The sequence below is a fragment of the Podarcis bocagei genome (assembly GCF_964188305.1).
Source record: "Podarcis bocagei genome assembly, chromosome: 1".
Taxonomy (NCBI): domain Eukaryota; kingdom Metazoa; phylum Chordata; class Lepidosauria; order Squamata; family Lacertidae; genus Podarcis; species Podarcis bocagei.
Window position 1 is genome coordinate 89,060,391 of NC_138125.1, and position 24,800 is coordinate 89,085,190.

Consider the following 24,800-nt stretch of genomic DNA (forward strand, 5'->3'; position numbering starts at 1 on the left):
ATTTATTCATTTTCAAGAGTTGCATTGTAGGAGTTATGTTGGGTTGCTCTTTATTTTCTTTACAAAAAGGTGGCCTCACTGAGGTGGACATGTGGATGGCATCATCCTCATGATTATCTCATCCCGCCTAAACAAATCCATGCATGCAAACAACCGTTTTCCTGGGGAAGCCATATGCAAAGCGGTCTCGGGGTTTGTTCAACGTCAGGATATAAGAGCTTGCACGTTCTTAAGGGCTGCGTCCGGATCCGCCTTGTATAGCATGAAGTGGCCTTGGACTTGCGCGGCACTGATCCGATCAGAGGCAGACACGGCCTGTTTGGCAAACTCCTCGGCCGCAGCTGCTGGCTGGTCTGGGTAGAACCTCTGGAACATGCGCCCGAGCTGCCACTCTGAGCAGTACCCCACGTACTGCTTCAGGTCCACCCGGCCAGGGCGAACTAGGGCTGGATCGAGCCTGCAGGGAAAGAGAAGAAGACAAATGAGGCTCAGCAAATGCTCAGGTGGGAAATGCTCTATGCTCCTCTCACTTGGGGTATCATCTCCTTATTCTCTCTCCAACCCCAAGAAGATACAGGGCTAGGGGAATCTGCTCTCCCCTTTATTTTTTTGAGCTACTCTCTAAAAGACTATAAAGTAACAGTGCCTTGTAATTTAACTACACCCACGTCTTGCTGCACTCACCCATCATGCTCCTCTTTCTCCATACCTGCCAAGTTACCCATCCCCTCCTACAATCTCAGAGGAGCCTGCATGGAACCAGGAACAGTAAACAAGGACAGAACCAGATCTTCAGCTTCTGTGTTAAATGCTGCAAACCAGCATGACCAAAGGAGCCAGAAGTCCATATGTATATATACCCCAGACCACTCCCTAGAAAGCATGACCCCAGCGTTACCCAAAGCCTTACCCAGCCAGTTTTAACTGGCTGACCCTGTCTGCTGAGCATTTGCTCTTCTACCCTGCACATGACTCCTTCAGCACCAGGCTTACATGGCTGGCAGAGTCCTGTGCTTGCGGGAGAGGATGTGTCACAGGTCTTGGAGACTACAAGAGCCCCAAGATAAGATTCTCTTCCGTCTTCTCCTATAGTATCATCTTCTGGAACAGGAAGTGTGTCTTCATTCCTGCTGCCTTCCTCCTTTTTATACTTAAAATAGTTACCAGCTGGTCCCCAGAAAGGCAGACTTTGCCTCATAAAGACAGCACTTCCAAGGGGTGGGACACAAACTGCCCTCCTCTGTTACTCACTGCAATCTCCTTCTTTACTGAGTTACAAGGAAGCTCATGGAGTTGCCTTGTGTGAGCTAGGGATGGACGGATCAGTTTATTTGGGGTCCATGTCCAAAGTGTTACAGGTGTTAAGTCTGCTCTGTTGCTTTTCCACTTTAAGATCTGTATATTTTTTATTTTAAAAATCCATACAAAAATTCGTATTTAAAAATGCATTTTATTATAAATGCATATTTAAATAGTATTTATCAGAGGGTATGCATCTCTAAATGCATTTCCTCCTAAAAAAAATAAAAATAAAAATCTTAATGCATTTTGGGAACCAAGGACTGTATTGCAAAATTTGGAGGAGCTGAAGGATAATTGTGAATTCGTTTGGGAGGTACAAATTTGGCTAGCTTGCTTGAAAATGCAGACAAAACAAAACTCTCCTCCACCCCTAGCTTGTCTTCACCTCAAAAACACCAATGGAGACATCTTAGGCACTGTGTTACTTGAGGAATCCTTGGTCCCACCAAAGGAAGTGAACCCTTTGGATCGAACTGGCCTACCACCAAAGGGACTCCATTTGCAGGCTTCCTCCCAGCCACTGAGCGGTGAAGTAGGCTGATTTGCTGGAATACTGGTCCTTCCTGTGTGTGTGCGTGTGTGTGTAGCTGTTTCCCTGGCAAAACAACAGTCCTGCTCCTGTCTGCGTTTGGGCTACCGAGGGATTCAAAAACCTGTCTCAGGGGATACCTAGCTTCTCCTCGTGGCATGATTTGCCACCGAATGTGAGAGGGTTGAGTGGAATGGGTTGGGAAAGGTTATCATGGTGTTAGTGTCCTCACCACATGCTGGTGGTTTCAATGCATCACCAGTGTGGGACTTCATGTTGTGAGGGGAAGGTGATGAAGGAATTTCTCTATGGGACTGTCAGTTGTTGCTACATTGTCTCCTCCCCCTCCCCCTTTCCCCTTCCTACTTCTGTTACAACAGTTTTGATTTAGCTGCTGGAGGAATGTAGAATCCTAAACCACTGTAGACTCCAGCCTATCAGCCACTACTTTCCTTGGGTGCCATTAAATGATCCTTCCCAAGCAAAAGGTTATCTTCTGCAGCTAACAACCTCTCTATCTGCCCCATTTTCTGTGCAACGCTTCTGACCTGTCCACATGATTGGTGGTCATGAATACAATCCTTGCTTCGGAGGAAGCCACACCATCCAACGCGTTGAGAAGGCCACTGAAAGTCAGGCGTCCCATGCCTTGGTATGCGCTGGGGTCTGGAGGGAAACAGCGGCACAGAGACAGCTCAGAGGGAGACACTATAGGTACAGTTGTGACCAAGGGCTGCCCAAATTCTGTCTAGGTTTATAGCCTCCCAGGGGAAGGGCAACAATCCCACTGTTGTGGTCTTATGTCACAGTAGTACCAGCTTTATGTTCCCTGCCTGATGTGCAGTGGCTTGCGAAATGTTCCTGACACACTGCTGTCCAAATAGATACATGAAGAGGTCGGAGAAAATCATGCCACCTGGTGGCAAAATGCAAGTCGATAGAAAGCAGGACAATAAACAGTCCGGATCCTATGTCCAAAGAAGGCTGGAAAAAAGAAGTGCCTCTAGGATCTCTGCTGGCGAATCTCTTCCACAGTGCAAAAGCTGTAAACTTGTCCCCAAGCGCCTGTCTTGTTTCAAGTCTCTCTTTGTATATGGATAACTGAATTGGAATAGGTGTCACATTAAAGCCTGCAGATAATTATTTATCATTATATTTATTCAATCTATTGGTAGCTTGCTACGTAAAAAGTATCAAAGTAACTCACAAAGTTTTAAAGACATAAAGCAAAAACAAAAACAAAAAACCACTCAATAAGAAGAAAAGAGAGCAATATGTTGCATTTAAAAAGAAACTGTACCAAAATCCAGAGAACAGACACAGTAAAGCAGCAGGGGGAAAAACTTGGCAGCAAAGCATACCATCCAGCAAATCATCATCACCATCTGTCAAATACCTGAGTTAAGTTTTTACCTGGTGCCAAAAGAATTTTAATGATAGCCCCAAGAGGACCCCCCTGTGAAGAGCATTCCACAAGTGGGGAGCCCTGACTGGAACACCCTCTTCCTTGTCACCATACTCCAGACCTCCCTCAGAGTGGACACCAGTAGAGGATCAAAAAATGAAGGATCTGGGTAGGTTTGTAAGGGAAGACATTTTCCAAAAGACATTGGTGTCCTGAGTCACTGACCCCTCTTTGTCAGTACCAGGTCACCAACCCGAATCCCATTGCAAAGTGCAGCTTGGAGGAAGGAGCTACTATTCAGCTCTCATTCCCCCCACTCTGAATGAACAATTAGCTTGGGAAAGTTGCTGCGGTGCAGCACTTAATCAGGATGCCTCCACAGAGTTACAACACAGGGGTGATGAACGCTTGGTCCCAGTTCAGTAAGAGGCAGCAGAAAAGGGCAGCCTGGAACAAAAGAGTGGGGAGGCGCCATCTGCCTGTCACTCACTTTCGGCAGAAAGATCCCGGCTGACGAAAGCAGCATCCACGTCCTCCAGGAGGATGATGCTCTGTTGAGGAGCTACGCTCAGGAGGTGGTTAAGACGATCATCAGAGAGGCTGCGGTCGCTCAGGCTCATGAGACAGATGCTGTACTCAAGTTCTCCAGCAAGGGCTGTGCTGTGATAGACAGAGGACAATGTTTCCGCTGAAGAAAACTATGACAACACCTTGTGCAAAGCTAAGCAGGGTAAGCTGTAGGGGAGTGATTCCTGACCAGGAGCTACACAAATGCCCAGGGAGGTACCCTCAGACACTGTATCCATGGGCAAATCCTTTGAGAAAAGGGGTTTTTTTGGAAGGAAAGCTGAGGACATGGTACTCACATGAAACTGCTCTTTCCACAACCTGGGGGCCCGTACAGCAGGTATCCTCTCCGATAGGGGATTCCTACAGACAAAGAGGCTAGTCAAAAGGCAGAAAACGCAACCTATTCCAACTTCTTTTGAAATCTGAGCTACTATCTCACACCCGAGAATAAGAATGAGCTGATCGATGATGCCTTGAGCTCACCCCATAGTGGCCAATTCCAGTTGCTGAGAAAGAAATATATTGCACAGGGCCCTGACAGAGTACCCAATATCCTGCCACCCTAAAGGTTTAGCACTACTTTAACCAACTTGGCAAACAGTTGATACAAAGTATTGTGGCAAATGCCAGAAACTTAGTAAACATTTGGTTTATCAGTACTTGGCTGTGCAGAGACGAGCCAGGACAGTCTCTCTCGTAGGAAAGTAAGGGATAGTTCCTAATTCTCAGGGCCTGGGACTATGCAGGGGCTGTTGTAGAGACAGCAATGAGGTTAGAAGAGGCTTCCCACTACACTCATGTCAGAGATGAGTTGTGAGTGCTAGTGGAGATAAGAGTCCGGGAATCCAGCCATATTTACAAGATTTATTGCTTCTTTCGTGCTATGTACAATCAGCTTTGAAAGTCCGTTCTGGTCATGGCAAGTCAGTTGCCTCGACTAAAGTTGCTTTCGGTTTTCCCCAGCATAACCACCTCCTAAGCCCAACCCCCCTCCTTCCTCTCTTATGAGAGTGGCTTGGTCCCGGAAGTGCCTCCCCCCTCTCAGATTCATTGCCTCCTGACAGCCTGTCGTCACCTTCCTCGTCCGAGGAAGAACAGCTACTAATTAATGGAGGTTTGTCTCAATACGTTTCCATTCTCTCCCCCTTCTCTGCCTCCCATTCCCTGACAACTCATAAGAAGAGAGAGGTCCCGCTGCACTCATAAGAACAGAGAGACATCAGCACAGTTGGGAGTCCAAAGCAGGAAGAAGGCGCAGGCAGGTTGGAAATGACAGGGATGCAGAAGGCAGCAGAGATGCCTTTGGGCACAATAGCAGAGGACATTGAGAATGATAATCTGGGCTAAATAATGGGATATACTGGCTCTGTAAGTGGCATCCCACCTGCCTTAATTTAGCTCATAAAGGAAAAGCTCAGGTTGTGAGGGTATCTGAATGTCGCTCCCTGAAAAGTAAACTCACCTCGATCAATGTACCACTTGGGGTTACCAGTGAACTCTTGCACATCCCGCACAATTCTCTCGGACACTCCTTTCTCAAGCACTACAGAGGTGAGCGGACGCCGACGTCGTGGGAAACCAAATGGCCGCCATTCAGCCCCCATGGCTGTGTACATGACCGTCTTTCCTTCTTGCTGCCTCAGAGCCAATTCTTTGGCTGCAGAGAAAGGAAAAAAGCTGAGGAAAGGGAGCTAACTGCACATCTGGATACAGATGGGAAGGAGGAAGAGGGAAATCGCCTGTCTGCTAAATATAACAAAGAAGCAAGGAAGCATCACCAAAGAGAATGTGTCAGTTTGGAGGGTAGCCCCAGCTCTAAGGAGGGGTACTTAAGGAACTGGAGTTCTGTGAATTCTGATGCAGAGTGATATAATTTGTACCTCCTGGAATCAGGTGCAGAACAGAACATAACTAGCCATCAGACTTTGGCCTTCTCTAAATTTTGAAATACGGTTTTCAGTTCAAAAAATGCCCAACGGCATGAAAAATGCATAATTTGGAATAAAATACATTTAGAAGTGCATACAATGAGCTACAATTGTAGCTACTTCATAAAAATATATTTAGGTATGTATTTAAACATGATTTTTTGCATATTTATTTTTTAAAATTGTAGATTAATGCAGAAACAGGATGGAATGGACTTACTAAAGAACACATGTAAAAGAAACCTGGGTCCAGAAATAGACTGATCTATTCATCCCTAGCGCCAACATCATCATTAAATGCCAGCCTACAACCAAGGAGAGCTATTGTACCTTCCTGCAGGATGTTGAAGAAAACTTCTCGGTTGCTACCGATTGCTGTGAAGGTGACAGATTCCCAAGGGGTGCCCGTATGCAGGTCAATCATTTGTTTCTCCCGATTCCGTTCAATGCGGATCCACTTCCTTTTATACCTGGAAGCAGAGCAGGGAACATGTGAACAGGAACTGGTGGTGGGGAGACAACTGGACGAGCAAGCATGCAATATTCATGACCACCACTTCCTTATTAGCCCTGCAATACTTCTGTCCATCCCAAAGACATTCCATGGCCTCACTTACCAAATGAAATGGTTCCCAGGGCTGGGGATAAAGTCAAACTTGGTACTGATACGGCCACTCTCATGCTGCAGGTATGAGGTCTCCACGCTCAGGTGCTGGGTGTGCTTTGCATGGTGAGAGATCCAGCTCAGCAGCCAGTGGTAACTCTTGTCCTTGCTTGGCACCTCTAGGGTGATCATACAATGCCGCCTGAAAGCCACCAAGCCAAGCTGTGCCCCTTTACGGGCCAGGGCCAAGGCTGTACCTACACCCACCAGGCCAAAGCCTGCTCCGAAGTATGGATTGTCCTTCAGGGCCGAGACAAAGTCAGAAAAGGGCATTGTTGTGGGTGGGGAAATAACTCCAGTGCTAAAGAGCCATTCCCAGCAGCATTTCTTCTAAACACCATAACAACACATGGAGAGGAAGAGAAAAAACCAACAAATTAATTATGAAGTTATGGGTGGCAAGTATATTGGTTACCAGAAGACAAGCTTTATTGACAAATTCTCTTTAACCCAGGTGTGGGGAACTTTGACCCTCCAGATGTTGCTGAACTACAACACCTTCCCTGGCCATTGGCTATGCTTGCTGGGGCTGATGGGAGTTGGAGTTCAGCAACATCTGGAGAGCCAAAGTCTCACCACACCTGCTTTAGCCTCTTTCATGCTACCTTATTTTAGCAAAATAAATACCCTGGCAGATCCCTCCCCACTGGAAAACCAGAATACAAGTAATTATGCATACATACTCACGAATTCAGCTTCCTTCTCTATAGTAGTTTGAAAGATTGCAAAGCAAGGCTGCCGTCATTTTGGCTTGTGTAAAGAAAACTGGATATTCCCTAGCTTGCTTTTGTTGGTGTAATCTGGAAAAATTGGTGAAAATTGCACTCCGTGTTTGGGCCGTGTCTTCAGCAGCCCATTCCCCATTCTGTTAAGTTAGCACACCGGCTTCACTGGGTGGCTTAAAATAGTCGAAGGCTAAATGCCTGGAGCGTCACTCGTTCATCTTCTCTTTCTCTAATGTGTGTATGTGCAAAGATGGGTATAAAGCCAAGGCTGCAGCAGCATTGGCAGGAGTATGAGGTATTCACTGAGAAGAGGCTTTGCTCAGTGCAAGGTACCAGCAGAGAAGCTGAAGGTTACATGCTGTGTGGTTCAGTATAGCATGCTGAGCTTGTTAGGATTCTTGCTCTGTGCTTGCAGTCATGGGATTGTTTTATGTTACATGATGGTGTATGTTTTCATTCCACATTGTGGGAAGTGGCGGAGACAGAGCTAGCGTGGTAAAGTTTTACTTCTAATTAGTCAAACCTTGGTTGTCGAACATAATCCATTCTGGAAGACCGTTCAACTTCCGAAACGTTCGATAACCGAGGTGTGGCTTCTGATTGGTTGCAAGAGCTTCTTGCACTTGAGCGGAAGCCGTGTCAGACGTTTGGGTTCCGAAAAACGTTCAAAAACCAGAGCATTTACTTTTAGGTTTTCAGCATTTGGAAGGTGAAACGTATGATAACGGAAGTGTTTGGGAACTGAGATTTGACTGTGTAGTAGAATAGTTCATGATGTACCAGCATCTCTTAAAAGTTTATGTAGCTAGGGTGTTTATACTTATCTTAAACACAATAAACACTTTATACTTTGAATTGAACTGAATGGGGAAGAAGTCTTCTTAACCAGGAATTCTATCTGCTTTCTCCACATCATGCATAATTTTATATAACATGGTCCCCTTTACCTGTTTTTTTCCTGAACTAATGTTCCCCCCCACCCCCACCATTGTAGTTCTTTATCATAGGGAAGTTGCTCAATTTGGACTGCCCTTTTCTAGCTCAAATGCTTAGGCATGCCCAATGAAGTTTTTGATTTCTTGGGCAGACCCCCTCCCCATGCTACCACAATCAAATTTTGAAAGGTCACTCAAAAGTAGCTTGTTGTGTGACCCAGAAAGCTAGCTACCGGTATTTGAGAAACATAACTCAGCAACTAGTTACTGCGCCAAATACATGGGCGCCAAATAGTAGATCAACCATGTTTTGCAGCTCATAATCACTTTGAATTTCTTGTTTGTGAGTTAGCATTTTGTCTGCTCTGTGGAGCTTGATGTTTATTTCCAATAGCATTTGTGGAAAGTAGAAACTGAAAAGATGCTCTCTGAACAATTTCATTACTTGTGTGTGTGTCTTTTTGGAAAGTCAGCCACAGCCCAAATGTTGGTTGCTGGTCTGGAAACATTTGCCTACCACGACTAGAGATAGGAAGATTTATAATACTTTTCTCCACACTTTTAAAAGGGGTGCGATGCTGAGGAGGAAACCTCTCTATGGGGTTAAGTCCCATTGAGTCCAATGGAACTGACTCCCGGCTGAAATGATGCAGGGTCTCAGCTCAATTTCCTGTCTCGAAAGGAGAATCGTCTGAACCCGCCACCCTTTTCTCTTGCAGCACTTAATCGCCCCCATAGCATCAAGAGGGTCCTCTCCTTCGTGCCCCCTTCCACACGCCCGGCATAAAGGAACAACACCCGCAGACATGGACTGTGGAACACGCTCTCCACGCATTAAAGTTCGCCTCCCCAATAGACCTCACCTCCGGATAGCGCCTCTCTTGCCTTGCTTTTCTCTATGGTTCTTTTGACCGGAAACAATTCTTTTCTCTACTCTATCGTCCCCTTAGATATAGAGATATGAAAATGTATAAAGTTATAAATGTATATTGGCATAAATATCTTTTGATGATGATTCTCTACAAATGCATAATGACAGTCGTTTTGACATCTTCGGGGTGAATCCTCTGTATATCTTGCAGTAGGAACGAGAATTCGATCCTAAATCAGAAGTAACGATAAGGGTAGTGTGCAACTCTTGCCTTTTTCTATCTCTACGATAATCTCCAGCTTCAAAAGGCGGAAGTTGAACCGAAGTCAGCATTTCCTGTGCTTATATGTGACAGCAGAGCGGACGCGTTTTCCGGCACTCTATGGTCCCTGAGGGAGCGTTACGTGTCTATATTTTTTCCTTCGCGGTCGCACCATCCCAACCATTTGCCTGCCTGCCTGGGTTCTGGACTTGCGAGGTGAAGATTAACCCCTTTAAAGCGGTTACGGCAATCCCTGGAAGTCGCTCTGGAAAGCTTCCCTTTATGGTGCCGCCTCTGGTCCTGGAACGTCAGTCAGCAGTTACCATAGAGTTGCGGGGTGGGAGCGGGCTCTGGGCGGCACAAAGGGGGGAGGGGGGACGAGTCTCGCTCTTCCTTCGGTGGGGGGGGGGAGTGAAAGGAAGAGCTTTTGTTTTGTTTTAATTGGGGAGGGGCTGTGGGGCTCCTCGTTGGCCTAGGAAGGCGGTGGGCAAGCAAGCCAAAGAGGGAAAGGAAAGGAGGTACCCAGTGGTGAGTTGACTTGGGTGGGCCCTCCAAGACTCTCACGGCATAGCTGTCAACTTTTCCCTTTTCTTGCAAGGAATCCTATTCGGAGTAAGGGAACTTCCATTAAAAAAGGGAAAACGTTGGCAACTATGCCTCACGGGGTGCAAGGAAGGCAAAAGGTCTCCCAGAGACTCATTGGCCCCCTAATGCTGTTGTATGTGTGCTTTGTGTTGGGGTTGGGGCGGGCAGGTCATGGCCTGAAAAGGAAGGGGCCCCCACAGGGCTAAGCTGAGCCCTGGAGTTGGTTACTGGCCAGGCCATTCTGCCTCAGGCATCCTCGTTTATCCTTTCCCTTAAAATATCCGTGATTTTTCTCTCTTTCTCTTCCCTTGCACTTCAGAGAGCAGTAAAGATGGCCCAAGCCTGGCACTGGGAGCCTGAACGGCTGCAGAAGAAGCCCACCAGGAGAAGGAGAGGAAACCGGGTGTGTAAGTTCAGCCTCATTGTCTTAAAGCCCACTTCACCACCCAGTCAGGTGGCTAGATTCCTGCAGGGCTGCTTTACCCCAGCTAGTTGGGATCACTTGCCAACTGCTATCCAAAAACATGCAGGAGAGGGGATATGGTAAGATGTGTATAAAACAATGCATGGTGTAGAGAAGGCAAACAGAACCATGCTTTTCCCCTTCCCTCCTAATACTGGAACCTGGAGTCATCTAATGGAGCTGAAGGATAGGAGATTCAGGATATACAGAAGGACTTCTTTATACAGTGTGTAATTAAGGTATGGAACTCACCACCACAATATGTAGTGGTAGCCAATAGCTCGTGTTACTTTAAGAAGGGAGCTTGACAAATTCACAGACAATAAGGCTATTAGTGGCTTCTAGGTGTGATGGCTGTATTTTGCCTCTAGGTTCAGGGATATCATGTTTCTAAAGGGGGAACAATAGTGGGCGAAAGTTTGGCAGAAGCTGACAGAACTTTTAATTCTAAATGGGCAGTACCCTTCATTTTTTCTGGAAGTTTTGCTAATCGTAGAAATAACTATATCATCAAGCATACATGGCACTTGCATATCTAGCATGCTGTTACTTATGTTAATTTGGTCTGGAATCTTTCCTCTAAACAGTCTTGGGCATGATTATCTACAGATGCATGCCAAAATGATTAGGTAACATATTTGTGAGTTTTACTGTGTGCCAGTAGGCAGTTCTGTGTGCTGTTCTTACAGGAAGCAAATTCAAACCCCCAAAATGTATGTCCCAGTGAGTGTCTAATCCTGGAAATTAGCTTTTCATCCAGTTACAACTGCCCATCTCTGAGCCAGGTTTATCTGGAATAAATGCGGTGGAGTTCAGCTCTATGTGAAACTATTACCAAAGTGTTTAGACTCCAAGTTTTGAAGAAAGAATTCTGGAGTGAGTGTTCCTATTGATTAAAGTACTGGGCCCTACACAGGAAGAATTAACATACCTTTACCAGCTAGAGTGAAAAAGAACAGCTTGGATTTATATATATAATCTTGTACAGGAAGAAGTCTGCAGGATTGTAGTGTTGGGCTCTGCTGTGTTGCTAAAGCAGAACATTCTGCATATTGGTTCTGGGATGTAAAATGTTTTGCAGTAATGGAGATGCTTTTAACTGAGCTAATAGAAGACAGTAGACTGTGCTGGCCCGTGGAAGTAGACTGGCAAAACCTCTTCAGGCTGTGAGGGTGGGCTGCAAATAACCCAATAAATTGCTATCTTACCTAATGGTAGAGCAAGCCCCATTATGTTTTGACAGCCTAGATGCAGCGATAAAGACTATTAAAGTGTTTTCAGCTCTACATTCTTCAGCAGTTTGCCTTAAGCCCTCCATACGGTTGGGTTTTAGTCTATTCCAGAGTTGATTGTAAAAACCACTGACATAGCTGCATAAACTTTCATCTTTCCTCTGTGCTTCTCTTCTCCAGGAAAGTAAATCTGTGAATATCCTGAATTTTCCCATCCTGAACCAAATACTGTCCTGTTGAGCTTCCTACTTAAGCAGACATAGTTGCCAACTCTAATAGCTGCCTAATACTAACAAAGCTAACAGTTACTATTGGGCATTACAAAACCACCCCATACTCATTTATTTGAAAAACTTAATCCTTGGTTGCTTCTCTACAGGACAGCAATGGTACCATTTTCTTGCTATGTTTTTAACAGGAGCTGTACCCCACTTTATGTCATGGTGCAAGGCTACACTGAGGAGTGAATGACAATGAGCACAGGAGCAGTTCCAACGGAACCTGTGGGAGGAGACAAGATGAACGCACTATGCCAGGAGCTCTTGCTACCCAGCTCAACAGATGCAGGAAATGAGAACAGCCATGGCATCTCCAGTGAGAACTTAGTGGTGGGACAAAGCTTGCTTTTAACAGAGGCTTCTGTGGTAGGAACAGAAACTGCTGGTGTTGAAATATTTGTAGAAGCCGTGACTAGCAGCATGTCCCTCAGCAATCCTGGCAGCACTACAGGTATGTTGTGCCCTGATAGGTCTTCGTAACCATGTAAGAATGAACCACTTTGTCACTGTCATCTTTTAGTGTGAGTGGTTTCTGTCATGTAGCATTTGTATTGTAAAGGAGCAGCAGAAAGAAGCCTTAGGATCTTAGGTATGGTACAAAAGGCCAAGAGACCTGTGAAAGAGTAGCCTGGCTTTTCTGCACCTGATGCTGTATTCTGTAATTGTAAGTTGCTTTGAGACATTTTAAGTAGTCAGCAGCGAATAAATGCAAGAAATAATGAAGGTAAGGTTTGTACATCTATTATCTGGGAGAAGGGATATCTGCCACATTCTGTTATCTGCTCTAGGAGTGGAGGGAATGGAGATTGTGTTCTGATCGGGGTTCCTGGGTCCTTGTTGTTATCAATTGTCCAGCAAGTCACCAAGATAAGCTTTGACTATGGCTGGATTTGCTTGAGGCACTGTGAGCAGCTGAGATCGAAAAGGTGCGAGGTGTATTTGCCTAATAGGAGGAGGCAGGGATTTATTTTCATCGTATCTGATGGGATATTGCTGAGCTTGCAGTAGGCATGAAGCTTATTGTGGATCTGTTTGCTGCACCTTCATAAGGCTGCTTATGGGAGCTACCCTTCAATGTCATGGTGATAAGTATTGGACTAATGCCATGGAATATAAGGACCAGAGGCCTTACTATGTTCTTTGAGGTCTGCAGTTTTGCCTGCAATGCCTCTGCCATAGTACAAATGACTGAACTATAGGACTAAGAAGCTAATGTCTTTATTAGGGCAAAGGGGCTGATACTGTGTGCCTCAACATCATCCTCTGCCCCTGTCTCTTTTAACATGAGGGGTATAGGAGATGGGAGAGTGCAGTGCAGTGCCTTGGAGCACATTAAGAGCTTAGGAATTGCAGGGTACCATATTTACAGCAAAGTAGGGTGGGACGTTTAATTAAGGAGAAGACACCGCTTACAGGGACGTTTAGGTGGTGGCATGTGGGAAGGGGGCTTAGGTGTTGAGTAGTTGAAAGCTTACAAGGGAGTGATTGGCATAATAATTAATAATAATTTATACCCCGCCCATCTGGCTGAGTTTCCCCAGCCACTCTGGGCAGCTCCCAATCAAGTGTTAAAAACAGTACAGCATTAAATATTAAAAACTTCCCTAAACAGGGCTGCCTTCAGATGTCTTTTAAAGATCCTTCAGATGTCTTTTACAGTGATCTTGTAAAGGAATTTAAGAGGCAAGATTCATATAGGTGGTACACAGTGAGACAGGATAGTAAGGGACATGTTTGAAAATTAAGCACTGGTCCTACCATTGCCCTCCTTCAAATCAAAACTGGTGATCTTTTCCTGTGAAAATGTTTGGTTGTGGTTCTAAACACCTGATGCATGGAGAGTCCCCCCCCCACCCTGCTCCAACCCATTTGAATTGAATCCTGTGTTCTGATAACAGTTCTTATAGATGACTCTCCACCTATATGCTGATGGCTGTGACAGAGCTTTGGAGAATCCTTGCCTGTAAGCTGACAAATTTTTTAGTATTTTTTGCCTTGGACGAAATTTGAACTGAGGCATGAGGTAGGTGTGTGTGGATTTTTTTCTATCTTATTATCAGCTGTTTTTTAAATATCTCCTTACAGAGGTCTTGGTCAAAGTTGTGGAGCTCTATTTCTGCGAACGGTGTGGGCAGAGCTTCTCTGACCCCGGCCTGCTTTCCCAGCATCAGTGCATTGAGCTTCCCAGAGGACAACTTGCAAGCATCCCTCAGCTCCAAGAGCTACCACTGGGCCTTACAAGCCAGAGCCTGGCTGTCTCTGGAGAGCAGTCGACAGTCCATGAGGCGCAAGCGCGGGGCTTGCTGGATAGAAGCAGGCAGGACCCTGAATTCTGTACCGATCCCCTCTTGTGCCCTGTTTGCCAGGTGGAGTTTGCCTTGCTCACTGAGCTGAAGGAGCATTTCAGGGACCACCAAAAACCTACGGGTCCCCAAGTCTGCTTTGAGGAAGGCTGTCATTTCAGCTCGGAGGATCGCAAGCAACTCCGGGGGCACCTGCGGCACGTCCACCAGGTGTGCCCAGTCACCTGCACCTACCGTGGCTGCTCGCTCTTGTTCCGAAGCCAAGAGGACATGGACCTTCACCGCAGAAGCCACTTCCCGTTTCACTGTAGGCGCTGTGACTTCATCAGCGGCAACACCAAGCAGTTTGGGCAGCACCGACACAGCCATCTGCAGGAGGCCACACAGCAGGATGTGGAGGCAGCGCTGGAGACAGGAGCAGTCGCTGAGAGCACTGAGCATAGCTTCACTGCCATAGTGGGGAAGCGGCTCGCCCATCATCTGCTTCTAACATCAGGTACTTGGGGCTGAGGAAGAGACTAGGGTGGGCAGAAGGGGGGATGCTTTGTAGTGATGCCAGCCACCTACTTCTTAAAACCCCCACTGGATCCTAGGGGTCTCTTAACTCACTTTTGTGACAGCTTCCACTTCACTTAGAGACAATGCCATAGGCGGAGGTAAAGGGGTGAAGCTCCATTAGTCAGCCGGCTTTGTGGAATGATATTATTTGTGGATGTGGAAAATTATAGCATGAAAAGATGGTGGTAGATTCTGAATGGTGAAGCATAGCTGGGAAAGGGATTTGAAATGGTGGGAAAGTTGGGGGAGTGCAGTAGCCGAGAGCAGCTCTCCCTTTGAAAATGCCCAAAGCTTTATCCTCCTCTCTGTCAAACCATGAAGGTCTTATTTCCACTTTTTATGTGTCTTGCTTTTAACCCTCTTTTCTAGTTCCTGTTCTACTTCCCTTTGCCTGGTTCTCAATATGCATTTATTTGCATGTTATCATTTGCTCACCTCAAGCCTTTTCTCTATAAAAAATGGAGTCCCTGGTTTATATTTCATTTTCTTTCCAAGGAAGGGAAGAACCACTGAGCAAGGCTGAGAATTGCTTGGAAGTTCAGAGTGGTTGGGATGTGACTGAAATGGAGCCTGGCCTGGGGGCACATGTTGGTAGCAGTCATGTGCCTCCTGAGGACTCAGGACCCAAGGAAGACACAGGGGATGAATTTCAGGAGGAGGAGGAGGTGGTGGTGGAGAAGGAGAGCTTTGAGAAGAAAGCATCTTCTAAAAGAACAAAGGCTCAGCTGATCAAAGGTAGAGACTTGCATTCATTTGCGAGCAGTACAGTTTCTGGCATTTCTTAGAAAAGCTTTGACAGACAGCAAATGCACAGGCATATTACAGCATGCCCTATATTTGAAGAGGGTCTCCCTGCCTGAACTGGTTGTTTTCTTTCCTGAGTTCAGAGGCAAACTACTTCACACATTAGTTCCCACTTCTGCTTGGAAATCTACTCGTGATGCTTTCTTTTCTTTGGAGTGGGGTGGAGCATTGAATGCAATGGCTATTCTCCAGTGGGTGCTAACTGATTCCCAATTATCCCTAAATCTCCTGAGCTACTAGAAGCTCTTAAGCATAGGGTGGGGTTTTTAGATAAATTTTATATCTGTATAAAAAAAACCTCTACTGTTATAGGCCATTGCAGTAATTTTTTATTGTAGGGTAGAGAGAACATGGGAAGAGATTGCAGTTCGGAGCAACGGTTATTGCTAGAGATGAGAGGCAGGCAAAGTAGACTTCTGGAGCATGACTAAAGGCCCTTTTATTCATTCCTCTGCACTTAAGACATGCTCCTCTCATTGCAGAAGGTGTGGTTGAGGACTCCAAATACCTGTTCAAGACCCACATGTGTCCCGAGTGCAAGCGTTGCTTCAAGAAGCGGACTCACCTGGTGGAACACCTTCACCTCCACTTCCCTGACCCCAGGCTGCAGTGCCCAAACTGCCAGAAGTTCTTCACCAGCAAGAGCAAGCTGAAGATCCACATGATGCGTGAGAATGGGGAGAAGGCCCACCGCTGCCCGCTCTGCCACTACAGCTCTGTAGAGAAGAATGCCCTCAACAGGCACATGGCCAGCATGCACGAGGACATCTCCAACTTCTACTCGGACGTCTACTCCTGTCCTGTGTGCAAGGAGACGTTCAAGCTCAGCCATACCCTCAAGGAGCACCTGAAGACCCACAAGGCAGAGCCCAAGCAGCTGAGCTGCTTCCAGGCCGACTGCAGCTACAGCACCGAGGACCGCAAGGACTTCCTGCGGCACGTCAGGGAGGCACACTACATCAAAGCAGTAGAGTGCAAGTACTATGCCTGCTCCCTTCTCTTCCCCACCGCGGAGGTCATGGAAGCGCATCGCAAGACGCACTACGCCTTCCACTGCCAGCAGTGCGACTTCATCTGCTCCAACAAGCACGTCTTCCGCAAGCATAAGAAGCAAGGCCACCCGGGGAGCGAGCAGCTCCAGTGCAGCTTCTGCCCCTTTGCCACATTCAACTCTGTGGAATTCCACGACCACGTGGGCAAGATGCATGCCAGTGAGAAGATCCACAAGTGCACTGAGTGCAACTTTGCCACGGCGCACAAGAGGGTCCTCATCCGCCACATGCTGCTCCACACAGGCAAGTTTGCTTCCCTACATGGGGACTCCTAGGGAAGCTCTGGAATGTGTCTGCTTGTTTGCTTGTCCCCTTTGTCTCCTGTTGTCTCATAGTGCTCTGAACGGCAGGTCTGTAGTCCTAATTTTCCTACCTGCTCCTACTTCTTTAGTTCGACCCTTTTCCACTATAGGGTCAGTTGCCTTATTTGTATACTGCAGGACTAGGGAGACCTAGGTTAATATTCCTACTCTCGGAAGCTTTCACTGGGTTTTTCTTGGGTTAGTCACATACTCTCAGACTTAACCTGCCTCACAGGGTTTTGTCGGGAGAGGTGGGAGCTGAGGTGGGAACTACAGGTGCCACCTCGTGCTCCTTAGAGGAAAGGTGTGAAATAATGAAATTCATACCTTCTAAACTTGAAAGGAAGCTCCTTCCAGACCTCTACATTGATCATTGTGATGAAGGGAGACTTAAAATTTAGATATAGGTTGAGCACCCACAGGTTAGACTTGTTTTTCTTGTACAAAATCCTGGCCTTCTGGGGCCCCCTTCATGCAGGTTCTGCCCCCACACCTCTTGTTGAAAGACCTAGATTCTGTACTGGGAAGGGATTGAGATTCTTTAGTAAAATTTAGGCAGATTTGCCAGATTTCCGAACTTTAGTTTGCCAACAGAATTTCAGTTCTGGTTGTAGAGTTCAACAGTCTTCAGTATAAAGTTAGATTCCCTGACTAGACTTTTGTTGGGGTTTGCAATTTTTGGCAGCCCATTCCCCATTTTAGTTGCAATTTCCCACCAGCCTTTCCTTTTCCCAGCTAGCAGCCTTGGATGCAGCTAGGTGAAGGTGCTTAGGGCACTGTCGCATTTACCTGCCCACCCCAACCTCCCAGCAAGCCCCCTCCAGAGCAGGAAGGTCTGGCAAGCAAAGGGCAGAAACGTGGAGAAGGACTTTCCAGTTTGTGGCCCTGCATGGCGAAGGCACTCGCCATGGTGATGCAGCGGCCAAGCAGCCCTAGCCTTTCTCCCCACTTTGGAGTGAGAAAGAAGCAGGGATTGCTGCTTAGCCGATGGGATCATTGCCACTCACCTCTACACTTGCACTGTGGGAAGGCATGCATGTTGCTTGTTAACGCTAACTTGAGGGCAGTGCCACACATGGTTGAAACTTGGGCGGCATCCATACACAGTGACAGTATAGCAATACAGTGGTACCTCGGGTTACATACGCTTCAGGTTACAGACTCCACTAACCCAGAAATACTACCTCGGGTTAAGAACTTTGCTTCAGGATGAGAACAGAAATTGTGCTCCGGCAGCGGGAGGCCCATTAGCTAAAGTGGTGCTTCAGGTTAAGAACAGTTTCAGGTTAAGAATGGACCTCTGGAACGAATTAAGTACTTAACCCGAGGTACCACTGTATGCTGTGGGAAGGAAGTGCTACTGTTTATTTTGCGGGGGGTTTATTTGTGGGGCGGGGCAAAGTAGGGCCTCGTTTTAAATTGAAAATCTGCTGCCCTCAAGGGGCACTGCAGGCAGGACTGTCAATCCACAGCTTCCAGTTTGCTCTGTGACTTTAGGAGAGAAGCCTCACAAATGCCAGCTGTGTGACTTCACTTGCCGAGACGTGAGCTACCTTTCCAAGCATATGCTGACCCACTCTGACGACAAGAACTACATGTGCACTGAGTGTGGCTATGTGACAAAGTGGAAGCACTACCTGAATGTTCACATGCGGAAGCACACGGGAGATCTGAGGTACTGAGAGACCCCCTTCCCATTCCCCTGGCTTGTTTCCTGTATCAGGAAGTAATCTGTATGCAGAGCTGAGGCCTTTCTCCTTCCACGGCCTTGACCCACTCTTGTTTTGTGTGCAACCAGGTATCAGTGTAACCAGTGTTCCTACCGCTGCCACCGGGCCGACCAGCTGAGCAGCCACAAGCTGCGCCACCAGGGCAAGTCCTTGATCTGTGAGGTGTGTGGCTTTGCTTGCAAGCGCAAGTATGAGCTGCAGAAGCACATGCAGGCGAAACACTCCCAGAACTACCAGTCCCCCATCTTCCAGTGTCAGTACTGCAGCTACCAGACCAAATACAAGCAAGCCCTGCTCAACCACGAGAACTGCAAGCACACCAAGCAGAGGGAGTTCCGTTGCGCCCTGTGCCCTTACCGCACCTTCAGCAATACCAGCCTTTTCTTCCACAAGCGCAAGGTCCACGGCTATGTGCCCGGTGACAAGGGCTGGCAGGAGAACTATGCCAGCAAGGAGCTGGAGGTCACCTCGACGGAGGTGCTGCTCAGTTACAACGTGGCCATGACCCTCCATGCTGAGCCCAGTCCCTCCCTCCCCAGGAGGCATGACAAAACCAAGGCCCTTGTTTCAGAGGTCCAGGAGGAGGATGGCCCCCAGGAGACTTTCATCATGTCTCTCTTTGGGAGTGAAGGCAATGCTGAGACCGGGAGAGAGGAAGTGGTGGGAGAGCAAGACCATAGTAAGACAGATGCAGCCCCTTCAGAGGAACTCTCAACCAAAGCCTTTCCGAAGGGCTCAGAGGAATCGGGCAGTATTGGGAAGCCCCTTCCGACTTGCACACTGCATCTGGAGACCCTGTGCAGCTCTGACCCAGAGCAGCTGGTTGAGGAGATGCCCGCAGCAATGCCAGACAGTGGGGCGGCCCAGAATTGTAAGGAGGTGGAATCGGCCTATGAAGCATTAGGTTCCAAGGACTCCCTCCTCCTGGAGGACAGCGAATCTGCTCTCGACGACATCCCTGACTTTGAGGAGGAGGCAGAGGTCCATGAGGATAGAGAGATGGAGCTGGAGAAAGGTGCTGAGTCAAGGACTGTTGAAGAGAACAAAAAAGATGCTCAGCAGGATCTGGGGGACAGTAAGGGTGATGGGCGGGACTCTGAACTTCAGCAGGCACCACCCAGCCCTGAGCAGGGATTGGGGTGCAAAGAACAGGAAGCTTGGCCAAAGGGGTCAAAGCAAGATTCTCTTCGACCTGTTACTGGCCACGAGACTCTCCTTGCCCCAGAAGATATGCTTCCTCCCTCTGAAGAAGGCTCCGATTCAGAATCTGTGCTGAAAGCTCTAAGGCGGCAGGACAAGGAGCAAGCGGAAACCCTGGTCCTGGAAGGGAGGGTGCAGATGTTGGTGGTTCAGTCCGAGAGCCGCGTCTTCAAGTGCGAGAAATGCTCTTACATCACCAGGAAGGAGAAGTCAATGCTGGTGCACTGCAAAGCTGGCTGTCAGGGCAGGAAATGCCCCTTGGTGTGCCAGGAGTGTGGGGCCATTTTCAAGCAGCAGAGAGGCCTGAATACCCACCTCCTTAAGAAATGTCCGGCCCTCGTGAAGAAGACTGGCGGGAAAGCAGCCTGCTTAGACCAGCCTGCTGCAGTACAGCCCAATGGCAAGAGCCTGGAAATAGCGGAGGCTAAGAAGAATGGGACAGGAGCCCCGGACGAGGAAGTGAGCAAGTTTCAAAAGGCTTCCTGGGATGCAGAACCGAGGCCTGTGGATGCTGAGTCTACAGCCGCTGTCCTTCCCAACACACAGTCCTTGGCCATCAGTTTGCAAGAGAAGCCATCTCAGGATGTCCCTGAAACCATGGTAGAAGAACAGTTGCCAGGAGCTACCGCTGACACAGCTAGCAATCCCTTGGAGAAATACTATGTGGAGCAGAGCAAGTTCCACTGCAAAGCCTGCTCTTTTGCCTGTTCGCGGGTGTCCACCATCCGCTCCCATGTAGAGGACGGCTGCCGTGGCTCAGAGCAGTTCTGCTGCCCATTGTGCTCTAAGCCGTTCCGTTCCAAGAGGGCCGTTAAGATCCACCAGTTGGAGGGGCACGTTGAAGCTCATCCCACCCGGCTGCTGGAAAGGACCAAGCGCACGGCGGACTCAGAGGGCGGAGATCAGCAAGCAAATGGACAAATCATCTGTAAGGATATGGGTCGGGCCAATGAGCCAGTGGGAGCAAGCTGTCCCCGCCCTGTGGCCACACACAAGAAGCGGCACTTCTCCTGCCCCTCCTGCCCCTTCACGTGCCACCAGGAGCGTGCCCTGAAGACCCACAAGAAGCGGGGCTGCCTGAAGCTGGGCGAGTTCCGCTGCACGCTGTGCCCTTTCACTTCCAAGGCTGCGGCAGCGCTCCGACTGCACCGCAAACTCCACCGCAAGTACTACAGCAGTCGGCCGCAGCTGGCCTGCCGCCAGTGCGACTTCACCTGCAAGCAGGTGCGCTGCCTGCGCCAGCACGTGCGCATCAAGCACGAGGGGGAGAAGCCCCACAAGTGCCCTTACTGCGAGTTCAGCACCACCCGGCGCTACCGGCTGGATGCCCACCAGTCCTTGCACACGGGCGTGGGCCGAATCGCCTGCCCCACCTGCGGCCAGACTTTCGGCACCAACTCCAAGCTGCGCATCCACCGCCTGCGGGTCCACGAGAAGAAGCCCACCCACTTCTGCCCGCTCTGCGACTACAGCGGCTACATCCAGAACGACATCACCCGCCACGTCAACAGCTGCCACCAGGGGGAGCTGAACTTTGCCTGCGCCCACTGCCAAGCCCGTTTCAGCTCGGAGACGGCCCTCAAGCAGCATGCCCTGCGCCAGCACGAGGAGAAGGTCTCCTACGCCTGCCCTCGCTGCGCCTTCGTCTGCCACAGCGAGGCCACCCTCAAGTGCCACGTCCAGAAGCAGCACCCGCACCTGGAGTGCACCACCTGCAAGGCCACGCTGGCCACCCGCGAGGAGCTGGAGGAGCACAAGAAGCTGCACTTCAGCCACCGCTGCGACATCTGCAGCTATGCGGCCAAGGAGCGGCAGCAGCTGGTGAGCCACTACTTGGAGGCCCATGAGCCCCCCGCGGCCAGCGAGAGGCTGCTCAGGTGCTCCTTCTGCGACTTCAGTTGCTGCCACCAGCTGGTCCTGGACCACCACGTGAAGGGCCACGGTGGCACCCGCATCTACAAGTGCTCCGACTGCGAGTACGCCACCAAGAACAAGCAGAAGATCACGTGGCACATCCGCATCCACACCGGGGAGAAGCCTTACAAGTGCCACCTGTGCCAGTACGCCTGCGCTGATCCTTCACGCCTCAAGGTGAGAGCCATCCATGCTCGGGATGATGGTTAATAATGATTGCCTTGCCTGATTTGTCCACTCCCTGCCCAATATGTACCTATCTGTTTTCCATTTTGGAGGGACTTAACTTTAGCTTCATTTGTTCTGGTTTTAACTTCCTGTTATAAGATTTAATTGCCACCAGTGGAGGCAAAACCTATCCAGTAATTGTCTAATACGATGACCTTTCAGTGACAGACCATATGAAACATCTGTTGCTATCTGGGGTTTTTTTTCAGCCCAGCTAGACTGGCTGCTTCCAGTCTGTGATTCTGATCTCTTCCTCCTCTCTTGAAATCTTACAACTCTCTCTTATGCTTCAGCCAGTCTTGCCCCTCTCCTGCATGCATTTTGAAAGGTGGAAATGAAAAACAAAAACAAAAAACAAAACTAAGGAGTGCCTCAGATGCGGTGGGTTAAGTCTGGCCTTTGTTACTGTGACTTTTCAGTGCCTTACTGTCCGTAGTATTCCCTCTCTGTCCTCGTGCAAGAGGACTATCATCCAGGTTGCCTGCTAGGACCACTAGTCCACTGGGTGAATTATTTTTTTCTTTATACAATTTATCTCCTGCCCTTCCTCCCAAAGGAGCCCAGGGTACCTGTTGATACATTTGCTTCACTGTTTAGTCTTCCTTGTTTCCTGGGTTCATCATAATGTTCCAGTCAAGTAACTGGATTAAACCACTTGTGAGGTTGGTGTCCCACATGTGTGACCCCCCCCCCCCCGTTTGTCTCCCTCTCTCTGCCCAGTATCACATGCGCATACACAAGGAGGAGAGGAAGTACCTTTGCCCGGAATGCGGCTACAAGTGCAAGTGGGTGAATCAACTGAAGTACCACATGACAAAGCATACAGGCAAGTGCTTCACTAGAATATGGAGGTCTGGGCACTCAGGAGCTAGAAAGGGCAGCCTCTGTTCCTCTTGGGGGGATAAAGCCTTGCAGGGCCATGTGTTTTGTTCACATGATGTGAAGAACAGAACCTCTTGTAGCCTTCCAAAAGCTGTATGCAGAGGCAAACAGTTGGCATGGTCCAGATTTGATAGAGATTTCTTTCATCACAATTGGATTTATGAGAGTAGGCATGGTGATCTGTAGATTCTTGAAGAAATGTGGCAGCGGTCTGTTCTGTGAAGAACTAAACAGATTATTGTCCCTTGTGAGATGGTGCTGGTCCACCAATGCATCTATTTTGGGTGGGGACATCAGAGTAAAGAACTGACTGTAGCTTTTGGAAGTGTTGGTACACATCAATTTTTTAAATACGTATCTCACCGCAGGCATTCCTTACATGCTAACAAGTTTAGCCCATACCAGTTTCATGCCTGTCCCTGGGAGCGATTGTTGGACCCTTGCAGGCTGAATGGCACTCCTGCTTTCATTGTTCCATCTCCAATCCTTCTGGTTAATAATGCACTGAATGCCACACTGATGAAACTTGGGCCGTGCTTAGAGTATACCCATTGAAATCAACAGGCTTAAGTTAGCCATGTCCATTGATTTAATAGGTCTGCTCTGAGTCTGATACAACCGCTTATTTCCATTTGAGAGCATTTCTGCCTGGTAGCATTTGGGCTGCTGAAAGAGTTTTCATTAGAATTTGGGGTATTTTTGTAGCCATAGTTCCAAGGCCAACATATGAGGCTGCAGTAACAGGTGGAGATTTGGGGACACTCCTTTCGCCAGGGCATGCACCATCCTGCAGAACATGGATGAGCGGCAATGTTGAGCACTGTTGAGGTGGAAGACACATGGGCTGTGGCTTGGTTTTGATGGTCTGGCATCTCCCACCTGCTTCCAGTGTGTTGCTCTGTGCTTTCTACACAGGGATCAAGCCATATCAGTGTGACGAGTGCGAGTACTGCACCAACCGTGCCGATGCCCTGCGCATCCACAAGGAGACGCGCCACCGCGAGGCCCGCTCTTTCATCTGCGAGCAGTGCGGGAAGGCCTTTAAGACTCGCTTCCTCCTCAAGACACACCTAAAGAAGCACAGCGAGGAAAAGCCGTACGTCTGCAACGTCTGCTACCGGGGTTTCCGGTGGGCAGCCGGCTTGCGGCATCACTATCTCACGCACACCAACGAGCACCCTTTCTTCTGCCGCTACTGCAGCTACAAAGCCAAGCAGAAGTTCCAAGTGATCAAGCATCTGCAGAGGCACCACCCTGAGCAGGGCGGGACAGAGGGGGATCTCAGCAAAGGGGTGGGCAAGGACCCTAGTACACTTCCTGTCCACCTGCATGATGCTCAGCTGGAGATTCCCCCCTCCAAGCACCCAGAGGTGATCGAGGCCCAGGTGTCACCGCATGGCTAAGTCAAACCTGGGGAAAAATGGACTTTGCACATTGAGACGACACTTTGCTGTGGTTTCCATGAACTGGAAGTGGGTGGAAGCCCTCAGCCTGGAAGCACCCGATGTGCCCGTCCAAGCTGTTTCAAGCCCACTAGGGCAAACATTGGCTTCTCTAGGTCAGGCGTACGCCATTGTGTATGTTTTATAGTCATATCTGTACATGGGATGTAAAATATGTGACTGTATAAAAGGGATCTCCAGCTTTCTTTGCAATTTTGATGGTGTTGAATTCTTTGCTTTGTTCAATAGGGCAGTCAAGGTGAAGGTTGAGTGCTGGGAGAAGCAATACTTGATAGAAGTTGGGAGGGAGGATTTAGCCTGGCTTCTGAAGAAGGGTCTTGGTATGAGAATAGTTGCTCATAAGGTCCCATGTTTTCTAATAAGTCTGCACTATTGGGAAATGGTCTTCCCTGCTGAAAGTTGGATCCAAGAACCTCAGGACAGAACTTTGTGATGCACAAAGTATATTTTTGTGCTACCAGCCTTCTGCCTGATGCATTTAAAAATGAAGTTACTCCTTTCATATCCATCTGGACTTAACCATGCAGGGGTTCTTTACCTTTACCATTTTTTACCCCAAACATTTGTGTTACTGTGGAATGATGTTCATTTTAATCAGACAGTGCTAATTTGCAA

The 24,800-nt window shown here is 48.4% G+C and overlaps 2 protein-coding genes across 10 annotated transcripts; one reads left to right on the forward strand and one right to left on the reverse strand.

The window, feature by feature from the left end:
• Window positions 1-24: 24 nt before the first annotated feature.
• On the reverse strand, window positions 25-9,302 carry BCS1L (BCS1 homolog, ubiquinol-cytochrome c reductase complex chaperone). Of its 3 annotated transcripts, none has more exons than XM_081213305.1 (8): window positions 9,201-9,302; window positions 6,352-6,728; window positions 6,065-6,204; window positions 5,269-5,463; window positions 4,103-4,166; window positions 3,727-3,896; window positions 2,380-2,497; window positions 25-457 (listed from the first exon to the last, which is right to left on the reverse strand). In XM_081213305.1, the coding sequence occupies exons 2-8, from the start codon at window positions 6,669-6,671 to the stop codon at window positions 205-207; spliced, it is 1,260 nt and encodes a 419-aa protein (XP_081069431.1). In that variant the 5' UTR covers window positions 6,672-6,728; window positions 9,201-9,302; the 3' UTR covers window positions 25-204. The 3 variants fall into 3 exon arrangements, with proteins under 3 accessions (XP_081069431.1, XP_081069429.1, XP_081069430.1); XM_081213303.1 differs by lacking the exon at window positions 9,201-9,302 and adding an exon at window positions 8,922-9,010; XM_081213304.1 differs by lacking the exon at window positions 9,201-9,302 and having other exon boundaries at window positions 6,352-7,067.
• Window positions 9,273-24,377, forward strand: ZNF142 (zinc finger protein 142). Of its 7 annotated transcripts, none has more exons than XM_081213260.1 (10): window positions 9,273-9,407; window positions 10,096-10,183; window positions 11,890-12,200; window positions 13,835-14,548; window positions 15,106-15,345; window positions 15,897-16,709; window positions 18,266-18,443; window positions 18,567-21,789; window positions 22,561-22,666; window positions 23,638-24,377. In XM_081213260.1, the coding sequence occupies exons 3-10, from the start codon at window positions 11,939-11,941 to the stop codon at window positions 24,123-24,125; spliced, it is 6,024 nt and encodes a 2,007-aa protein (XP_081069386.1). In that variant the 5' UTR covers window positions 9,273-9,407; window positions 10,096-10,183; window positions 11,890-11,938; the 3' UTR covers window positions 24,126-24,377. The 7 variants fall into 7 exon arrangements, with proteins under 7 accessions (XP_081069386.1, XP_081069385.1, XP_081069391.1 ...); XM_081213259.1 differs by having other exon boundaries at window positions 10,096-10,179; XM_081213264.1 differs by lacking the exon at window positions 9,273-9,407 and adding an exon at window positions 9,441-9,498.
• Window positions 24,378-24,800: the final 423 nt, after the last annotated feature.